Source organism: Mytilus edulis, chromosome 14, assembly GCF_963676685.1.
Source record: "Mytilus edulis chromosome 14, xbMytEdul2.2, whole genome shotgun sequence".
Lineage (NCBI taxonomy): Eukaryota > Metazoa > Mollusca > Bivalvia > Mytilida > Mytilidae > Mytilus > Mytilus edulis.
Window position 1 is genome coordinate 54928741 of NC_092357.1, and position 21300 is coordinate 54950040.

Below are 21300 nucleotides of genomic sequence, written 5' to 3' on the forward strand. Positions count from 1 at the left end.
TTGGTATCCAGAAAATAAACGAGTCCACTACAATATCAAACAATGCAAGGAACACTTGGTATCTGAAATTTGCATTAAAATAAAAGAGTATGCATATTGTTGAAGACTGTTCAATAGCTTATATCCTCTTCCTTGGCTCTCTTGTGTATCCTATCACATCTCTTTATTTTTGTATATATTGGTAATTTAGAGTATCAATGATTAACTTACAAAGTAGTGGACTGATTATTTATTGATGTGTAATCTAAAGAATGAGATACTTCTATTTTACATTGATATTTGTAATAAAAAATACACTTTGCCTCATCATTGACTTTGAAATTTTCGGAGAAAGTTGTGAAATCATGTTTATAACACCAATGCAATTTCCATTTCACCCACTATGTATGGAAACTTATCATTTTGCCATAAATTTGTTGGATCACAGCAGAAAGCATAGTGGCTTTATTTTAATAATTAAGGTTGGCACAAAATTATAGAAAACTGGGTTGTTAATTATTAGAAATGGGATTTGTCAGGTATAAGAATGTGATTAAATAAGATGTCCAAAAACGAATGTGCCCTGCATTAATGATTAATAATTAAATTTCTTTTACAGATACAAAAGTAGAAGAAAGCCCCCACTTAATGGTGGACCTGTAAGTACAATTAAACATCTAATTTATGATATAGCTTATTAGTCAAATTCTAAGGTACAAACAGTTGTAATTGAGGGGTAAATGATACCGGAGGGACATTCTATATTCAAAAATCAAAAGAAGATCGAAAATAAACTTGAGACAACATCATGGATAAACAAAAAGAGAACAAACACAAACAGTAGTACACAAGACACAACATAGAAAACTAAAGACTTAGTAATTTACTCTGCCTAAATGAAAAGAGTTCCTGATGTTCAAATGTTAGAAAGATAAAAAGTGCTTTGCATAGAAAAAAATATATAAATATTGCTTATCTATGACAACTAATACCCATTGCTTACTACCAAATAGAGATCAATTTCAAGTTTTGGGTGATCTCAAACTCAGTCTCTTCAGGAAAAAATGTTGAATTTGTCATTTTAAAACTAACTTTTCTTTGCATCAACCAAATGTTATGAAGCTTGTACACAACACTTATGAATAGTCCAGACTCAGATATTATAGAGTTCATATCTTTATATCAAACATTCCCCTGTTATATTGTTACAGCTGATTTCAATGAGTATGTAGCTAAAGGTAATATCTTCGGTTAGCTTGCATACTAGCTGAACCGTTAAGTTATAGTTAGGTAAGGTTAACTACCCTCCTCTAAGAGTAGACTAGTCCGACAGATAACCAATATATCTGTCTAGGACTAAGCTACTACGAAAGGAGGTAGTTTACCTTACCTAACAATGACTTCACAGTTCAGCTAACAAGCAAGCTAACCAAAGATATTACCTTTAGCTACATACTCATTGAAATCAGCTGTAAGTGATATATTACAAGACATTTTCCTGTTATTATGATATTGTTAATTTGTAGGTAAAGATTTGTTTTAGGAAGAGATTGGGGGTCTCATTGGCCAAGTGGTCTAAGTAGTTCTACTCCTGCAATCACTAGCCAGTCAACACTGAGGTTGTGAGTTCAAAACCCGCCCATGTGGGTGCACTTCCAATCTTGATTGACTAGGATTGTCAGTTTTCCTATTGAAGGTCTAGTTTTCTCTGCGTACTCCGGCTTCCTCCACCACGAAATAGCCCAAAAGTGGGGCTTTAAAGTGGCTTTAAAACACCAACAATCCATCAATATAATGTTATTGTATTACTTTACAGAAACTAAATAATATGAAAGACAAACCAGAACCTCAGTTTGACTTTGAAAGCAGCAATTTTCCTCCGTTAGGAGGCGGACCTGGTACCACAGTGAGTATTGTTTAAATAGAATGAGGAACCAGACAAATAATACAGTCAAAGCTATTGTTTTCAGAATCAATAACAAATTAAAAAATATGGAGGTCAAACTCATTTTGTTATCAATTGGCAAAGGCAAAATATTCTGTACTCTCTATAAGGATTCCTGATAACAGAGATTGATCAACTATTTTATATCATTATAAAAATATGGTATGATTGCCAAAAAAAAACAGTTATCCACTAGAGTTTAAATTAAGTAATTGTAAGCAATTATTTGCAACCGTACATCTTCCATCAGTGAGAAAATCCCCTACCATCTAGTTGGTCTATAATAGGCCCCAACATGAAAAATATGAAACAATTCATACAAGGAAGACTAACAGGCTAATTTATAAAAAAAAAAAAAAATACAAAAAAAAAACCATGGCAGACATGAACTGATGACACTGAACTACAGGCTTCTGACTTAAGACAGGCATATAAAGAATGTTGCAGGGTGAAATGTTTGATCTCTAAACCCTCCCCTAACCTGGGACATTTGTGTAAAATCACAACATATGAACAAACTAAAAAACAGTTGCTATTGACTTAACTCAAAAAATTTGGTAAGAGGTACAAAAACAACTCCATATAAAAACAAATTAACATAAACTCAAATAAGTTCTCAAAATTATTGAAAGCTAGCTCAAAACCAATTACTACTAATAAATAAATCATTTTCTCCTAGACTAAATTATCAATCAGATCGCTTCCACAGTCTGCACCAAAAACTTTTTCAACTACTAGTCCAAAGACCAATATTCTGACATTTTTCTTATTGATCCAAACAAAATTTTGCACAAACTCACTAGTCCGAATGAAATTTTACTAGTCTGGGGCATCGGACTAGTTGCTAACCGTGCAGACTGCTTCCAATGCATGTGTAAAGACATCATAAACAGTCTTAAAAAAATAGCATGACCTTGTGCAATGCCAAAATTTGAGTTATCAATATTAGCTGAATGTAGGATAAATGAGTTCTCACAACAACAGTGTTCTCCCCAGGCCGTTTTAGCGTCGCGGTACCGCGACGCTATATATTTTTTCACCGTGATGCTATAATAATTCCCGCGACGCTATAATTATTTTGAAGATGCTATTTTACCTGTCCTCAATTTTAAACTTTCATCTATTATCGATTATAATCATAAAAATTATATCACCTTTAATTGTAATCCCTTTAAGTCGGACACTAAAGGCAATTAAGAGATTAAATAGCTAGGTGTTAATTGCCCTCAGGGTGATAACTGTTTAGATGGGAATATCCCAAGCTGACACTTGTGATTAATACCACGTGTCTGCAATCACCAATTTCGACATGGAAAAATGCAATCACAAAACAATTTGAAATCTATGTTTTGTATTACGAAATTTCAAAGATTGAAACGATGTTTTTTTTTTTTTTAAAGATCGTTTATTTGTGCAACTCTCCAAAAATTTATACTTTTTTTCTCTTCCGGTAATACGAGAGCGAGAATTTTGGTTAAGAGCTAAAATAAGTTTAATACTTCTTTAAAAAGTTATCATAATTAGCTTAAGTTTATGTTTAATCCATTTAATGCATTAAAAGCGTCTTATTCATTCACAATCTCTTGTCAAACAATGTTTATTCTCGGACTCATTTTCGTAAATTTTTCAACGGCCGCCATTGCACATTTTTGTGTAAACTACGGATAGGAACCGGACCAGATATGACAAAAATCCGCATTTTCACGATAATGACAACAGATGGACAGTAGACAGAAAAAATATATCAATAGAGAAAACTATGCATTAACAGACTATTTGTTAGATAATTTTGTTAAAAATACATATCATTTTGATGTAAAGATAAGAAACAACTGAGACTAATTCATTGAGTGCCATGAAACAATGATTTTCATAAACATGATAAAAAAAGTTTTAAATTGATTTTTTTTTGGGTACTTTATCTTTACTTAATATAATATAAAAAATAGTTAATTTTGTGTACTAGATATTGAGTTTTGTATATATACAGGTTGCACTATAATGAACCATTCATTCATTTGACTTATTGTTGGGTAACTGAAACCACATATTTATTTTTGTTTAGCTCAAAAGGAAAAAAATAATTCTGTAACTATAAATGAATAAAGAAAACATAAACTGAAACAACTGTTTTTGTGGTTATAGTTTAATTGTATTCTCAGTTATGAATTGAACAATATAAACTAAAACATATAAAGGAAATAGAGCATCAACGCGACGCGACAAATGACATTAAAATAAATATACATATATACAGTTGTTTTTTTTTAACGCAAAATGTGATGCTATCCAAAATTTCTGGGGAGAACACTGAACAACGTATATAGCAATATGTATTAAGTTGTGTTTTGATTTTTCAAAGAACATATCAATGTTAGTACCAATAAAACAATATATGGTATGATTGCCAGAAAGACTGTTATCAACCAGAGTAAAGCAAAAACTTAAAAAATTTTCCTGTCTTTTTTAAAACCTTGCAAAGTTGGTAATATTATGTACAAAAACTATTCTCTGCTAACAAATTGTTATTGTTTCTTTTTATCTTTCAGAGTGCTTCAACATCCTCCACTTCTAATGAGGTGTTTGAGAGCAAACTTTCTGACGTTGTGAAAGGAACTGCCAAGCCACAAGCTAAACCTCAAACCAATGCATCCCAACCACAGCCTGTGAGTCCAGTCGCCCCACCGAGGCCAGCCACACCTCCTCAACAACCTCAGAAAGACCACTCTAATAATTCCAGTAGTGCTATGAATGGAACCTCTGCAATATCCTCACAGAGTAGTACTCCAACGAGGGTTCCGTCGCCTCCACCTGTCTCCCCTCAAAAGTAAGTACACTAACTGTGTGGATTCATTATTGTTTGTTTGATACCAATTTTTTGTGGATTTTGAGGTTATTTTGGAACCACAAATTTCAATGTACAATGAAACTTCAAATATTTCAGAAGAATGTGGCAAAACCACTAAGTCATTAATCCACGAAAATGCAAAGATTTCGCAGTCCACGAAAGGTGGTATCCAGAAAAATAAATGAGTCCACTACAATATCAAACTATGCATAGTAACACTTGGTATCTGAAATTATTATTGTAGAGAATCATATCAGTAAACTGAAAAAAAAATACAATGCCATCAGGTCAATATAAACTTTTACTCTTTATTTTGATGAGGAGCTATAGTAGCCCATTCAGGGATCAGTGTTATCTATTTTACATCCATTGCTCATCAACTTTCCATTGACCAAGGTACATTACAAATTGCTTTTCTGTATTTTTCAGGTCTCAAAAGACTGCTATTGTTGAACCTCCTCAGCAACAGAAAGTAATTGAGGTTGTTCAGACACCTGTTAAAGTGACACCAGTCTCTTCAACACCAGTCAAAACGGTAAGGACATAATATAGGAGCTTGTCAGATAGCAATCAACTGTATGTTAATGAATATCAGTACATTTATTGTCAGATCTATTTCTAGTTGATACAATCTCTATAAAAAGTCGAGCCTGCGACTTTTATTGCAAAAGCTAGAAATAGCAATTCTACATTCCGTAGACCATGATTAACCAAACGTTATCACACTAAAACATAGACAACAGCAAAAGTAGGCGACACTGGGTTCTGCAGAGCCCTGCGACTTTTGTTTCAAAAGCTAGAAATAGCAATTCCGTAGACCATGATCAACCAAACGATATCACACTAAAACAACAGCAAAAGTAGGCGACACTGGGTTCCGCAGAGCCCTTACAAATTTTTTAGTTGAAACAATCTCTACAGCTAGTCTGTAAGTGTTTGAAATTTTAATTGTTAAAAGAACTGTTAATTTCATATTATAATGTTCCAAAATCAGGCCACACTTAAAAATATTTTGGTTTGCCCAAACCCTTCCCAAAGGTTGAGACAGTGGGTAGGTAGGTAGGCATTTTTTTTTTTCTTTTTGAAAGAAATTGAAGTATCAGATGTTTATTAGTCTTCATGCCTATTTGATTAAAAAAAACTTCTTCAAATCATGACAATAAAAGAATTTGAGTAGGCAGCCTTTTTCTGGGTAGGTAGCGTTTGGGCAAACAAACCTATTATTTATTATGGCCCCAATCATACCTAACCTATATATCATTTTATTCTGGTATCACCTAAGTTGTACAAAGGTATACAGAAAAACGTATTGATTTTCATAACATTGCATTGTAAATTTGTTGAGGAAGCATTAAATATGAGTTATTTTACAACGGTATGATCAGTATAGCCGACAGGTTAACATCATAGAGAATCCAGTTTGTCATTTATAATTCTAATAAATTGGTACAATTTTCGAAGTTTAGATTGTGTTTTTGGTTCAGAATAGCAGTGGAATAAGCTAAAAATCAATCATACCTAACCTAGACAGTGGTGTAACAGCACAATATAAGAATAAACTAAAAATCAGCTGCAAATGGTTTGAAACATTAGATTAAAATGAAATAAATAAAACATGTTTGTTTTCTCTGACTAAGATATCAATTCGTGGAGTACATCTGCATAATTGTATAATAATTTCTAGAACTGTAGAATAGTTTTCTGGATGGTTAAATTTAGTTCTTCTTTCTTTTGATTCAGGACCATTGATTTATAAGTCCTATAAATATGTTAAATGATAGTCTCTGTTTTGTTGAAAAATTTCAACCAATGAAAAATAATATCTTCATTAAAATCTTAAGATCTTAAAGTTAAGGCAGTGGTATTCTGTTATACTATTTAAACTAACTATATGCCTATATCTTTTAAATTTATTTCTTCATTCTTTTGATTCAGGTCCATTAATTTATAAGTCCTATAATGTGTTAAGTGATAGTCTTAGTTTTGTTGAAATTTGTTCCAATGAAAAATAATCTTTTCTTTAATCTTATTTGATTTAAGTTATAGAAGTGGCATTCTATAATATATTTCAACTAATGATGATACTGTATCTATTTTTAAGGCTGAACGTGAACGGGCCACTTTTCAGGCTGACAGAGAAAGGCCTTCTCCAGCCAAGTTATCTTATGCTCAAATGGTGCAGAGAAAGGGAAGTGAGAAGGAAGAAGGAAGCGGTGCCGAAGGAAAACCAGACGATCTTAGTGACAATTCAGGAAATGAATCGCCTCAGTGTTCCCGTAAAACTCTTAAAGAGCAATCGCAGACTCAAAAACCTGCTCCACGTACTCCATCAAAGGAGCATGGTCGCAGGGAGTTTGAACCTAAAGAACAGCGACACGGAGGGGGGCGTAGACCTGCCAAGGAAAATCGTATTGACAGGAGAGGAGATAGGCGTCGTAGTGACAGGAATGACCGTGAGGGCTCTAAATCATCAGTGTCGTCTGCTAAGTGAAAAGTGGCATGAATTTGAAGGCAGCAGACACATAAAAAACATTGGCAAAATTGTTTATGATTTCTGTGATAAGGGATAAAAATGAAACCATTTTTTGAAGAAGATTTTGTAGGAGAAAATATGAATTTGTAGTGTGAAGAAGAGAATTTGCTGCCGATTGTCAGAAACTTTTGATATTGATAAGGACTGGTTTTCTGTCATTGATGGTTGCTTATGGGTAAAGTGTTTAGGATATGTGACCAGATCATGACATTGGTGGTTTTGAATGAGATGCATCAGGGGGAGATGCTTTATACTTGTTTTGTTCTGTCTTTCTTCTTTGTTATCTTCTCTTTTCTTTCTTTCTAAAGTAAAACGCTTTTTATCAAATTTAAAATTTTTAATATGCAAAATTGTACATAATTCTTGAATATGTATATTTTGTCTGAGCAAAGCTGCATGGATTGGAAGAAATTTAAGAAGTTTTATTATATAAGTGCATTCAAATAGATAGCTCCAGTTTTGTACATATATTTTCTCCATAAAAATCTTGTATTTGGATAATTTAAAACATTTCTAATTATGCTCCCTGAACAATTTTTGCTGATGTTTCCCCATTAAATTAATCTGCATTATGTTTTATACAATATTGCCTAAAAACAAGAGATTGATATTTTAAAAAATCAGGGTCTGACTGCAGTGGACGATGGTCAGATTTTTATTGACCTCAATCAAGATGAGATGGCAATTGATGAAAGAATGGCCATTAATTAAATATGTTTGGTGCTAGCTCTGCAATATTGGTTAGACTGGTATTGGAAACATAAAAGTGAAGGAAATCAAAAAAACAGACATTTCCTAGAGTTCAGGAATTAGGATGTTTTTCTGAACTGGAGATCAGAAATTTAATGTGAAATTTTGGAAAAGTTTTTTTTTTCCTGGTAAAATAGTCAACTGATCTCTGTGAATGCATTAAGTATTACAGTTTCTATGAATAGAAGTGTCTATAAATGGAGTTTCTATAACTAGAAGAGAAACTTTTTGTTCAGAGTTGGACATTTGTGCCACAGACTCTTTTAAAACGTTGTGATGACATGTTGATCGACCCCCACAAATATATATTAATTAACGTGGGGATATTTTGTATATTGGAACTGTATTTTTTGCTTGTTGCTTTAAATTTATTGTGTGTATAATGAGAAATGGTGAGAATGAATGAATATAAACATTTGTTGTTTTATTATTGTTGTCATAGTTACGATGGTGATATTAAGGAAGTAAAAAAAACATATTTTTGCAACTGGTTTCAAATAAAACATATGGCCGAGTTTGTTTCTCAGGTCAAGTTGTTGTGTTTTATTAATACCCTAAGAACTTTTTGAAAGTTGAGATATTTTTATGAAAATAAAATCAGAAGAATCTGTGATAATTGCTTTTGGAAAGATTTTGTATCTTTATTTAATATTAAGATCAAAGAAATAAGAATGAATGATAGTGCTGATTAAATTATTAAATATAACTGCTTTTAAAATGGTATTCATTGGTGCATATTTATTTCCATATATGATGAAGCAGTTTTACAAGCGGAAAGTGAACCTTAGCCACAGAAAATGAACAGTAATCGACAAATTTCCTTTAAAAGTTGTTTTATATTAACAATTTTGAATAATGTCTATAATTGAAAACTGCATTTAGCGGTGAAAAAGTAAACTATAATTTTCAAACAGTATAAATTTTCAGATATACCCAAATAACATATTTCAAGTTACACAAGTGCCAAATGTAAGATATCCCAGTAGAAACATTTCAAAGTTTGTCGGTAAGGAAAGGACAAATTCTTAATGCAGTAGCAAATTTATGCTCCTTTACGGTTTCGTGTTAAAAAAATTAGAAGAAATTTTTTTTGTTATTTAAAGTAAAAAATGTAGTGATTTGGAAATTGATGTCTGGCACACCTTTTCTTGTTCTATCTAGTCTCATTTTATAGGTACTAATAAAAAATTTAACTGCTTCTATGAGCTCTTGTGCACAAATAAAGACTTTTAAGGCAATACTAGATGTTCTGAAGTTTCCAAATATCTAACTTTTTAAGGCAGTCATTTGTGTGTTATAAGGGAGATAACTCTATTTAAAATCTTGGAAGCTTGAATTGGTAATTGATTCTGTGAGTATCTGAACTAATATCACCATCGTAATTTACCGTGTTTTTGTTTTGGGAGAAATTGCACATATTGATCTTGGCACATGTCAATCATTTGCATGGGTGGAGTCTAATCGGCTTATGATATTTTTTAATATTTAGATTTTTTTGTAATTTTCACACCTTAATGTTAAATTTATGTTTAAGATTTATTAATTATGTATTACTATTTATGGTTTTGGTTTTTTGTTTTCTTGTATTTTTTCATACTTTTGTCATTTTATTTCATCATGATAAAAAAATATCAAGAAACTGACAGTAGACTGATTGACTGTTGAAATTGTAATTTAATAATTAGTTATTGAATAATTTATCATTAAATATTACTCAGAGAACTTTAAACTTCATCTTGTTATCATAATAATCCCATAAATGCTCAATTTTGTTGATAATATTTCATTTTTTCAATCATGATTCTTTGACAGGATTTTAATTCGAGAAAAAAAATGCTGATTTTCATAAACTAATTAAAGATTTGTCCTCATATGATTTGTTTCTAGATAATAAAAAATCTTCCATTGATAATTTGTGATTTAATGAGCAAATAAAAGAGGTTAAACAGGTTCATGAATAGTATGCAGAAATGGTAGATGCTTATTTTAAGTCTTTTTTTCAACTATTTTTTTAGTCAGATTGACAAGAGGAATACTACTGAAAAAACTTGTTCAGCTCATCTATCCACCATATCATGTAGAAGTCTTTTAAACTCTGTTGATTAAGGAAAATACTAAATTATGTTCTAATTGAAATAAAAATAGCTTACTAATAATTAGTTGTGTGTAGTTTTATTAATTTTTTTTATGATTAAAAAATCTTTTTAAAATTAATTTTTTGCAGGATTTTTTTCTTTTTGTTATCAATTGAATCTAGGAAAACCAAAAAGAGCCGTACAGTAATTGTGTTCACAGTAGTGAAAAATAATAGTTTCAAATGTGTTTCTTTTTGGTAAAAAAAAAAAGGTTAGACATTTAACTTTGATACTCCATGATGTAGTTAAGATATTAAGACATAGCTTCCTTGTTTGACTCTTTCAAGCTTGTCCAGATTCCTAGTATGAGTTATTGCTTTGTCTCGCAAACATGATTCTTTTCTGCTTTTTTAGAAGATTGACGCTGTTTTGATTAAGGATTATCTTGTTTTACAAAATGACTGCCATTTATGTAATGTCATGTTCCACATTTTATTTCCATGAGTAAAATCATATCTAGTCTCTGGCCTGCATCCTGTCGAGATCTTGACGTCTTTTTGAAGTATATTACTGACAGACTGCCGTTCTAAAGCCTTTATACGACACCCTTAGTTCAGTTCTTCTGACCTATTGACATATTTAAAGGCTGAAGACGGCCACATGATATGGACTTTAAAAGTGGACATTTTTTTATTTTTTTACCTTTGTATGAAATTAAAACATTTTAAACTCTTTTGAGCATGGAGCAAGAGCTACAAGTCTTTTGTTGTTCAAATAATTAGTTAAATCAGAATTTAGAATTCAATTCATGAGAATTTCACACCTATTAAAGAGTTAGAAAGTAAAAAATCATGTAACGAGATATTTGGATTAAAGTTTGTTATTTGTGAGACAAGAAATATTGGAATAATTGAAGGAGGAAAAGTTAGGAAATGAGGAAGGCAATGTTTTTCCTGTTCATTATTTTCTATCTGCTTTCTTCCATGTTTTATCATGCTATCATTTTACAAACTGCATTTTTGTCCATAGCAACAATTAATTTATATAGTAACGGTTTAGATGTTGTATATGCATTTAGCTGAAGAGGACATTAATTATTACATTTATTTGATCAACATCTTATTTTTTAATCATTGTATGATAAAATGAGGGAAATAATTAACTTTAGTGTTATTGTTGGTTTTTGTAATCGTTAAATAGAGTTGGCAATCACTGATAATCAAACGGACCCCTGGATTGTTGCACCTGTTGAAATCATGCATTGCTTTACTTTTCTAAAGAGTCTAGTATAATTTGAGGTTCAAAATTTGTTCCAAGGTTTAAACATTGTGTTTTTATGCATACAATTTTTTTTTTTCTGGAAATTTTGTTTTTATAATTCTGGCTGTTTTCTACTATTTCAGTTTTCACAAAAATTACTAAAAGAGAAAATCACAAAAAAAAATGTGCATCCCCTCCTAATTGTTTGAAAAAAGCTTCATGAGAATCTAGATTATTATTTATAAAACAGCCTTACCCATATTTTTTTTTTTTTGCTTAAAAGTCCGGTCAAGGACACAGCAGACAGAACGACATGTTCATTCATCCATGAAAGATGTTGAGAAAATAATGTATTAAATTTGTCACTTAATTATTTCTCATGTTTGTGTGTGTTTATGAGCGGGATAAGAAATTGTTGTGTACATATTAAAACTCCTTTACGGAATAGAAAATATTTTATTGATAAGCTGTTATTTGTGTGAAAATTTGTTCTGCGAGAGGATTTTTTTTTTTGACGTTCTTGATGCAAATTGTTTATTATTTCTAAATGTAAATATGGTAATCAACAGTGAAAAAGATGATGGCTGATTTTTGGCAAATCGTGGAAATCTGAGCTCTGTTAAAAAAAAATCATCCGATTTATAATTTTTCAGTCAGAAAAGTTTTACATAAATAAATACAAGCTCCTAGTCTCTTTGGTAAATGTGTAGCCACATTTCTAAAACTAAGGGAATGTATGGTATATTTAATTAAACGTAAAGTTGAAAGTGTGATGTGCGAGTCCCTTTTAAAACATCTTTATTTTAACTTTCGGTACCATATAAACTCGTAGCATTCTTCTTTAGTATGAGGGATGTCATTGATATATAGAGAAACATTTGTAGACAAATTTCTGTTAAAGAAGTTTATGATTGAAAATAATACATGCATACACTTAAGGGTATTTACTAATTTATTCCATAATGTATTAAATGTTTTTGTCATAATTTAATTAAAATTTGTACCAGTTTTGCTTGCAATTTTGATCAAGTTGACACCATGAGACAGAAGTTCACTTGAATTGTGACTATACAAAAATTCTGGTAAATTTATAATCAACAAAAAAAAAACAGCTTGAATTTGTAAAAAGAAACTTAGTCTTATTTTTCTGAAGTTTAGAGAAAAAATGTATGGACAAATTTTAATTGAATGCTGACAGAAGCATAGTTGATGGGTCAGTATTTTGTTTGACCTATCTTGCCATTATTATATCAAAACCATGTTAAAAGAAAGAGTGTGTGATAGAAAACTTATCTGCTGTTGGTGTTCATAATCATCCAATCAAATTATGTGTTACATGATGCTTCAGCTAATGGTAAACAGGTTTATAAAAAATTATCAGCCAATCATAGAATAGCTTACAGATTTAAGCAAGTGAAATTTGGTTCATGGCCAATCATGAACAGACTTTCAGATTTGTCGAGCTTGTAACCATAAGTCTTATCATAACATGGCTTACAAATTTGTCATCCAAACATAGTTCTTCAAAACACAGTGAGCTTTTTCACATCTTGAAAAAAAAATGGCACTAGTTCTCCCCAATATTTTAAAATGTTTATGATTATTGTATATTTATATCTGGACACAGTGCATAATATGCAGTTTATTATTGATTTTGCTAGTATCTGTTGGTATACGGTGCTTTCTGGTTGTTCAATTTTATCACAATGAAAAATTATTTACAAAACTTGAGTTACTGATTTTTAGATCTACTGTTTCTGTGAAAGTACTTTTCTTCATGAATCAATTTTTTTGTGGATTTATAAATTCATGAATTTCATGAATCTGCCAAATGCTATGATGGAATCTTAGAAGTAGATTTTTATGAATTTTATTTTTTGTGATAAAAATTGGTGGATAGCCTCCTTTAACCAGACAAGATCGAAAGGTAGTTTAAGATGAGAATGAATTTTTCCGTACAATTTATAAAAAAGTAAATTTAGTCAATGGAATTCAATGTCAAACAGCTTTTGACATTTATGATTGTTTCAGAAACAAATATGAAAGGGGAAGCTAAAGACACTTTTCAAAAACAGGAAAAGGTAGTATATCAGTTATCTTTCCTTCAACCAAGTGAAACTAGTCTAGTTATGACACTGTGAAATTGATGGACAAAATCAGGAAATTAAGAATTGTCTTTCTTAGATTAGCATGTTCATCTGATATAATTTACTAGGAAAAGGTGCCTTTTGTTTTTTTTATCCCAGTTCTCTGCTCTATAACTAGCAACAGACGATGTATAATACACGGTAGTATAATATGCACCTGCTTCGTAAGTTTCACTTTGACAATTGTTTACTGTATATATTTCTTGGTTTAAGAAATGTACATATCTAATTATAGAATTGTTTATGTAGACATTGTGATGTTGGCTCAGGAAGAAGGGGAGGTAATTCTTTATTACTTTAAAATTTTCAGTTAAAAATATCGAAAAAGATCAAAGGAATTCTATTTTTTGTTGATATTTTTATTTTATTACAACTTTATTAATAACTTTCACTGTACCAATTTTTCTTAACAAGATTACATGTAAATTTAAACGATCGTAATCACATATTGTTATAAACAAAGGTTAACTTCATTTGTACAACCTGTTTAAAGTGTCCTTTTCTCACTGAATTGTAAGGGCTCTCTTCGTGGAGTTTAACATTCAAACAGCCTTTTTTCCTGAGCACAAACTCCAGACATGACTAATTCACAGGGATCTTCTAATATTTATGCTGTACATTTTGTAAAAGAATAGTAATCTTTATTCTTGATACTTAATGATTTTTGTTTGTTGCAGAAATTTTATCAATTTTGTAGATTTATTGAATTGTAATATTTAAATGAATTTTAGTTTATAACATGCTATTGCATCAGAATTATTTTCAACTTTAAATTAGTTATGTTTATATTTTACCAGAATGAAAATGGTAACATCAGTATTTATTTTTTTGCAAAGCAGAAAAAGAGTTGCATTCAGATTTGTTATACAAATCGAGAAAACATGTTAATAAGATCCATCTTCCAATTCATTGTCTTTCCCAGAATTTTCAATTTTTACTGAAATAATAGTTCCTGAATTAAAACCACTCAAGGGGTTTTGTCTCTGGAATTTTTTAAGAACTCAATTAGAATTTGACTTGTACTTTAAAAAACTTGGTTAAGTTTGAAAATGATATATAACTTGTCTTATTCAATGTCAGTTATGATCCAGTGGGAACATTTTTCACTAACTGCTGGTATTAAGTAGACAGTAATTTGACCTGCAGACCATTTCTGATGAACATGAATTGGAAGATGTTTTATCCTTAGGATTTGTTGCTAATTCATTAAAATAAGATTGGGTTTTTTTTCGATATCTTTTATGTTTGCTTGAAACAATATTATATGTCAAATCATATATATTTACACAATGACTTCACTTAGAAATATTGTTGTAATGCTGAATATTCATACTTTGAAATACAGAATATTCATACTTTGTAATACTGAATATTCTTACTTTGAAATACAGAATATTCATACTTTGTAATACTGAATATTCATACCTAATGCATACTAACATTTATTATATTTAGAATATTGTGGAGAACATATCTATGTACACAAATATTTGACATTCATTTTGCATTCTGTTCACAACAATTTTTTGGCATTACCTGATCTTCAGAAATACACAAAATAAAGACATCATCATTAAATATGTTGTTTGTTTGTTTTTTTGGGGACAAGACATATTAGACTGTTGGTTTTCCTATTTTAATGGTTTTACACTAGTAGTTTTGGGGCCCTTTATAGCTTATTTTTCGGTGTGAGCTAAGGCCCCGTGTTGAAGGCCATACATTGACCTATTATGGTTTACTTCTATGAGACTGTCATTAAAGTGAGAGGGTTAGCGCTATAGAACCAGGTTTAATCCACCATTTTCTACATTTGAAAATGCCTGTACCAAGTCAGGAATATGACAGTTCTTGTCCATTCGTTTTTGATACGATTTGTTATTTGATTTTGCTATGTGATTATGGACTTTCCTAATTGATTTTCCTCTAAGTTCAGTATTTTTGTGATTTTACTTTTTATACGACCGCAAAAATTTTAATTTTTCGTCGTATATTGCTATCACGTTGGCGGCGGCGTCGTCGTCCGAATACTTTTAGTTTTCGCACTCTAACTTTTGTAAAAGTGAATAAAAATCTATGAAATTTTAACACAAGGTTTATTACCACAAAAGGAAGGTTGGGATTGATTTTGGGAGTTTTGGTTCCAACAGTTTAGGAATTAGGCGCCAAAAAAGGGCCCAAATAAGCATTATTCTTGGTTTTCGTACAATAACTTTAGTATAAGTAAATAGAAATCAATGAAATTTAAACAAGTTTAATGAACACAAAAGGAAGGTTGGGATTGATTTTGGGAATTTTGGTCCCAACAGTTTAGGATTTGGGGCCCAAAAGGGGCCCAAATAAGCATTATTCTTGGTTTTCGCACCATAACTTAAGTATAAGTAAATAGAAATCTATGAAATTTAAACAAGGTTTATGACCATAAAAGGAAGGTTGGGTTTCATTTTTAGCTCACCTGGCCAAAAGGCCAAGTGAGCTTTTCTCATCACTTGGTGTCCGGCGTCCGTCTCCGTCGTCGTCCTGCGTTAACTTTTAGAAAAATCTTCTCCTCTAAAACTACTGGGCCAAATTTAACCAAACTTGGCCATAATCATCATTGGGGTATCTAGTTTAAAAAATGTGTCCGTTGACCCGGCCAACCAACCAAGATGTCATCACTTGGCGTCCGTCGTCGTCGTCCTGCGTTAACTTTTAGAAAAATCTTCTCCTCTAAAACTACTGGGCCAAATTTAACCAAACTTGGCCATAATCATCATTGGGGTATCTAGTTTAAAAATTGTGTCCGGTAACCCGGCCAACCAACCAAGATGGCCGCCATGGCTAAAAATAGAACATAGGGGTAAAATGCAGTTTTTGGCTTATAACTCAAAAACCAAAGCATTTAGAGCAAATCTGACATGGAAATTGTTCATCAGGTCAAGATCTATCTGCTCTGAAATTTTCAGATGAATCGGACATTCCGTTGTTGGGTTGCTGCCCCTGAAATGGTAATTTTAAGGAAATTTTGCTGTTTTTGGTTATTATCTTGAATATTATTATAGAGATAAACTGTAAACAGCAATAATGTTCAGCAAAGTAAGATCTACAAATAAGTCAACATGACCAAAATGGTCAGTTGAATACTTTAGGAGTTATTGCCCTTTATAGTCAATTTTTAACCATTTTTCGTAAATCTTAGTAATCTTTTAGAAAAATCTTCTCCTGAAACTACTGGGCCAAATTTAACCAAACTTAGCCATAATCATCATTGGGGTATCTAGTTAAAAAAATGTGTCCGGTAACTCGGCCAACAAACCAAGATGGCCGCCAAGGCTAAAAATAGAACATGGGGGTAAAATGCAGTTTTTGGCTTATAACTCAAAAACCAAAGCATTAAGAGCAAATCTGACAGGAAGTAAATTGTTGATCAGACCACGATTTATCTGCCCTGGAATTTTTTAGATGAATTGGATAATCGGTTGTTAGGTTGCTGCCCCTGAATTGGTTATTTTGAGGAAATTTTGCTGTGTTTTTGTTATTATCTTGAATATTATTATAGATAGAGATAAACTGTAAACAGCAATAATGTACAGCAAAGTAAGAACTAAAAATAAGTCAGTATGACCAAAATAGTTAATTGACCTCCTAAGGAGTTATTGCCCTTCATAGTCAATTTTTAACAATTTTCTTAAAATTTGAAGATTTTCAATAACATTTTCCACAGAAAGTACTGTTATAGATAGAGATAATTGTAAGCAGCAAGAATGTTTAGTAAAGTAAGATCTACAAACACATCACCATCACCAAAACACAATTTTGTCATGAATCCATCTGTGTCCATTGTTTAATATTCACAACATTTTAGGAATAAGGGGCCCAAAGGGTCCAAAATTGAACTTTGTTTGATTTCATCAAAAATTGAATAATTGGGGTTTTTTGATATGCCGAATCTAACTGTGTATGTAGATTCTTAATTTTTGGTCCCGTTCTCAAATTGGTCTACATTAAGGTCCAAAGGGTCCAAAATTAAACTTAGTTTGATTTTAACAAAAATTGAATCCTTGGGCTTCTTTGATATGCTGAATCTAAAAATGTACTTAGATTTTTGATTATTGGCCCAGTTTTCAAGTTGGTCCAAATCGGGGTCCAAAATTAAACTTTGTTTGATTTCATCAAAAATTGAATAATTGGGGTTCTTTGATATGCCAAATCTAACTGTGTATGTAGAATCTTAATTCTTGGTCCCATTTTCAAATTGGTCTACATTAAAGTCCAAAGGGTCCAAAATTAAACTAAGTTTGATTTTAACAAAAATTGAATTCTTGGGCTTTTCTGATATGCTGAATCTAAACATATACTTAGATTTTTGATTATGGGCCTAGTTTTCAAGTTGGTTCAAATCAGGATCCAAAATTATTATATTAAGTATTGTGCAATAGCAAGAAATTTTCAATTGCACAGTATTCAGCAATAGCAAGAAATCTTCAATTGCACAGTATTGTGCAATAACAAGCAATTTTCAATTGCACAGTATTGCGCAATAGCAAGAAATCTTCAATTGCACAGTATTGTGCAATAGCAAATATTTTCAATTACACAGTATTGCCTAATAGCAAGAAATATCTAATTGCACAATATTGTGCAATAGCAAGAAATTTTCAATTGATTGGAGTTATCTTTCTTTGTCCAGAATAGTAGTTGAATCAACTTAAATCATTGTTTTATACAATATACAATGTATATTCACTTTTACTACCAACTGATAAATTAAAACAATCTTACCATTCAGTGATAACAAGCACTTTATTTTACATTTTAATATTTTATGATGTATTTAAATGAGTAGCTATTGTTGCAAACTCCATTAGGAATTTGAATTGAGATCAGTTTTGGAAAAAGAGAAAGGGGGATGTGAAAAAAAATGGGAGGGGGGGTTAAATTTTTCTCATTTCAGATTTCATAAATAAAAAGAAAATTTCTTCAAACATTTTTTTGAGAGGATTAATATTCAACAGCATAGTGAATTGCTCAAAGGCAAATATTTTAAGTTCATTAGACCACATTCATTCTGTGTCAGAAACCTATGCTGTGTCAACTATTTAATCACAATCCAAATTTAGAGCTGAATCCAGCTTAAATGTTGTGTCCATACTTGCCCCAACTGTTCAGGGTTCAACCTCTGCGGTCGTATATAGCTGCGCCCTGCGGAGCATCTGGTTATTAATTGTTATTTGGATGGAGAGTTGTCTCATTGGCACTCACACCACATCTGCCTATATCTATGTAACTAGATTACACAAAAGACCTATCAATCCCTATTCACTTGCGGTAAGCTAGATCTCAACCATCTTATCTGCTTGTTTTTGAATAAAGATAACTATATCATACAAAGGGCAACTAATCCCTATAGTCGCTGGCTGAATAGCTAGATCTTGGCCACTCACTCTACCTGAATAGCTAGATCTTGGTCATTTACTCTACCTGAATAGATATCTTGGTCATTTACTCTACCTGAAGAGCTATATCTTGGCCATTTACTCTACTTGAATAGCTAGATCTTGGCCATTTACTCTATCTGAATAGCTAGATCTTGGCCATTTACTCTATCTGAATAGCTAGATCTTGGCCATTTACTCTACCTGAATAGCTAGATCTTGGCCATTTACTCTACCTGAATAGCTAGATCTTGGCCATTTACTCTACCTGAATAGCTAGATCTTGGCCATTTACTCTTCCTAAATAGCTAGATCTTGGCCATTTACTCTATCTGAATAGCTAGATCTTGGCCATTTACTCTACCTGAATAGCTAGATCTTGGCCATTTACTCTACCTGAAGAGCTATATCTTGGCCATTTACTCTACTTGAATAGCTAGATCTTGGCCATTTACTCTACCTGAATATCTAGATCTTGGCCATTTACTCTACCTGAATAGCTAGATCTTGGTCATTTACTCTACCTGAATAGCTAGATCTTGGCCATTTACTCTACCTGGTTTTTGTCTCGCCTTGACAATTCAACAAACGAGACATGGGTATGCTGTTTTGAGCACACAGCGGCTTCAATAATTTGATAATTTTAATTTTAATAACTGACCTACTGGTAATTGAACCACCTATGATGTCATGTCATTGATATTTTTATGTGACTGCAAAAAAAAGTTTGCATCATATAATGCTATCACATTGTTGTCGTCATCAGAAGAGACATATAGTTTCTGGACAATAACTTTAGTTTTTATACGACCCCAAAAAAAATTTGGGATCGTATAATGGTATGATGTCGTTGTCCGAAGACACATTGGTTTCTGGATAATTACTTTAGTTTAAGTGAATAGATCTTCATGAAATTTTTTTCAGAAAATTCAATACCACAAAAGGAAGGTTGGGATTGATTTTGGGGGTGATGTTCCCAACTGAATAGGAATTAGGGGCCAAAAGGGGCTGAAAACAAGCATTTTTCTAGTTTCAAGATTATAATTTGTGTAGAAGTATGTCAATTGCTCTGAAATTAAACCGCAATGTTTAAAACCACAAGTAGAAGGTTTGGATTCATTTTAGGGGTTTAAATAGGGCCAAAAAGGGGTCAAAACAAGCATTTTTCTAGTTTCAAGACAATAACTTGTGTGTAATTGTATGGATCTCTCTGAAATTGTACCACAATGTATCATATAACAAAGAGGAGGCTGGGATTAAGTTTTGGGTAAATTGCCCAAAATATGTAGGAATTAGGGGCCAAAAAGAAGCATGTTTCTAGTTTCCAAACAATCATGACAATAACTTGTGTTTAAGTGTATGGATCTCACTGAAATTGCACTACAAGGTTCTATACTACAAAGGAAAGCATGGGATTGAGTTCAAGGGTTATTGCTCCAAGGGGGTTTCAAAAAGTTTTTTTTTTGGGGGGGGGGGGGTTTGAAGGGCTTCCTTTTTTTCGAAATTTTGAAAAGTTTCAAGAAGAAATCTTCAATTGCATAGTATTGTGCAATAGATTTGTTAGATCTTTGACCACATTAATTTTGTGACAAAAACCTATATTATGTCAAAAATTTGATCACCATTCAGACAGTATCAAGCTTGAATATTTTGACCAAATTTGCCCCGACTGTTCAGGGTTCAACCACTGGGGTCGTATAAAGCTGCGCCCTGTGGAGCACCTGGTTAGGGAATGGATCTTTATAAACTTTACTAGAAGGTTCAATACCACTAAAGCAAGGCTGGAATTGATTTTTGGGGGTATCGTCCAAATAGTTTTAGAATTAGAGGCTAAAAGGGAGGCCCAAAATAAGCATTTTTGTAGTTTTCAAACAATAACTTATGTTTAAGTGTATGTATGAAATTATTCCTCGAGTTTCCATACCATGAAGGGATAGTTAGTATTGACTTTGGGGGGTTATGGCTCAAAATGTTTTGGAATAAGGGTAAAAAAACGCAAAAATCTAGGTTTTTCTGGTCAATGGACAAGTAAGACAATTTTAAAGCAGTGTAAGGGAGGTAATTCAAAAACATTTAACATACAATGTTGGGTACGTTCGGATTTACCTCCCTCACACTAATTTTGCATTATGTATAAAGGAATATCAGGTTTTGGACTAATTGCAAAAAAAGGGGGGTGGTAGTAGTTTCAAATTTAAAAAAATCCAAATTTCTCAAATTTCAAATTTTTGAAAAGAAGAAATCTTTAATTGCACAATATTGTTCAATAGATTTGTAAGATCTTGATATTTGTTTTGTGTAAGATACCAATATAATGTAAAAAAATTGACCACAATCAAAATCCAGAGATCA

The 21300-nt window shown here is 31.8% G+C and overlaps 1 protein-coding gene across 5 annotated transcripts in view; it reads left to right on the plus strand.

Moving 5' to 3' along the window:
* The window catches only part of LOC139503864 (la-related protein 4-like), a 47710-nt gene extending 32595 nt beyond the window's left edge, over window positions 1-15115 (plus strand). For all 5 annotated transcript variants that reach the window (XM_071293821.1, XM_071293824.1, XM_071293820.1 and 2 more), the window contains 5 exons: window positions 599-638; window positions 1796-1885; window positions 4474-4751; window positions 5202-5307; window positions 6874-15115. In XM_071293821.1, coding sequence (XP_071149922.1) covers window positions 599-638; window positions 1796-1885; window positions 4474-4751; window positions 5202-5307; window positions 6874-7263 — 904 coding nt within the window. In that variant the 3' untranslated portion in view covers window positions 7264-15115. The remainder of the gene's footprint in view (window positions 1-598; window positions 639-1795; window positions 1886-4473; window positions 4752-5201; window positions 5308-6873) is intronic.
* The last annotated feature ends 6185 nt before the right edge of the window (window positions 15116-21300 follow it).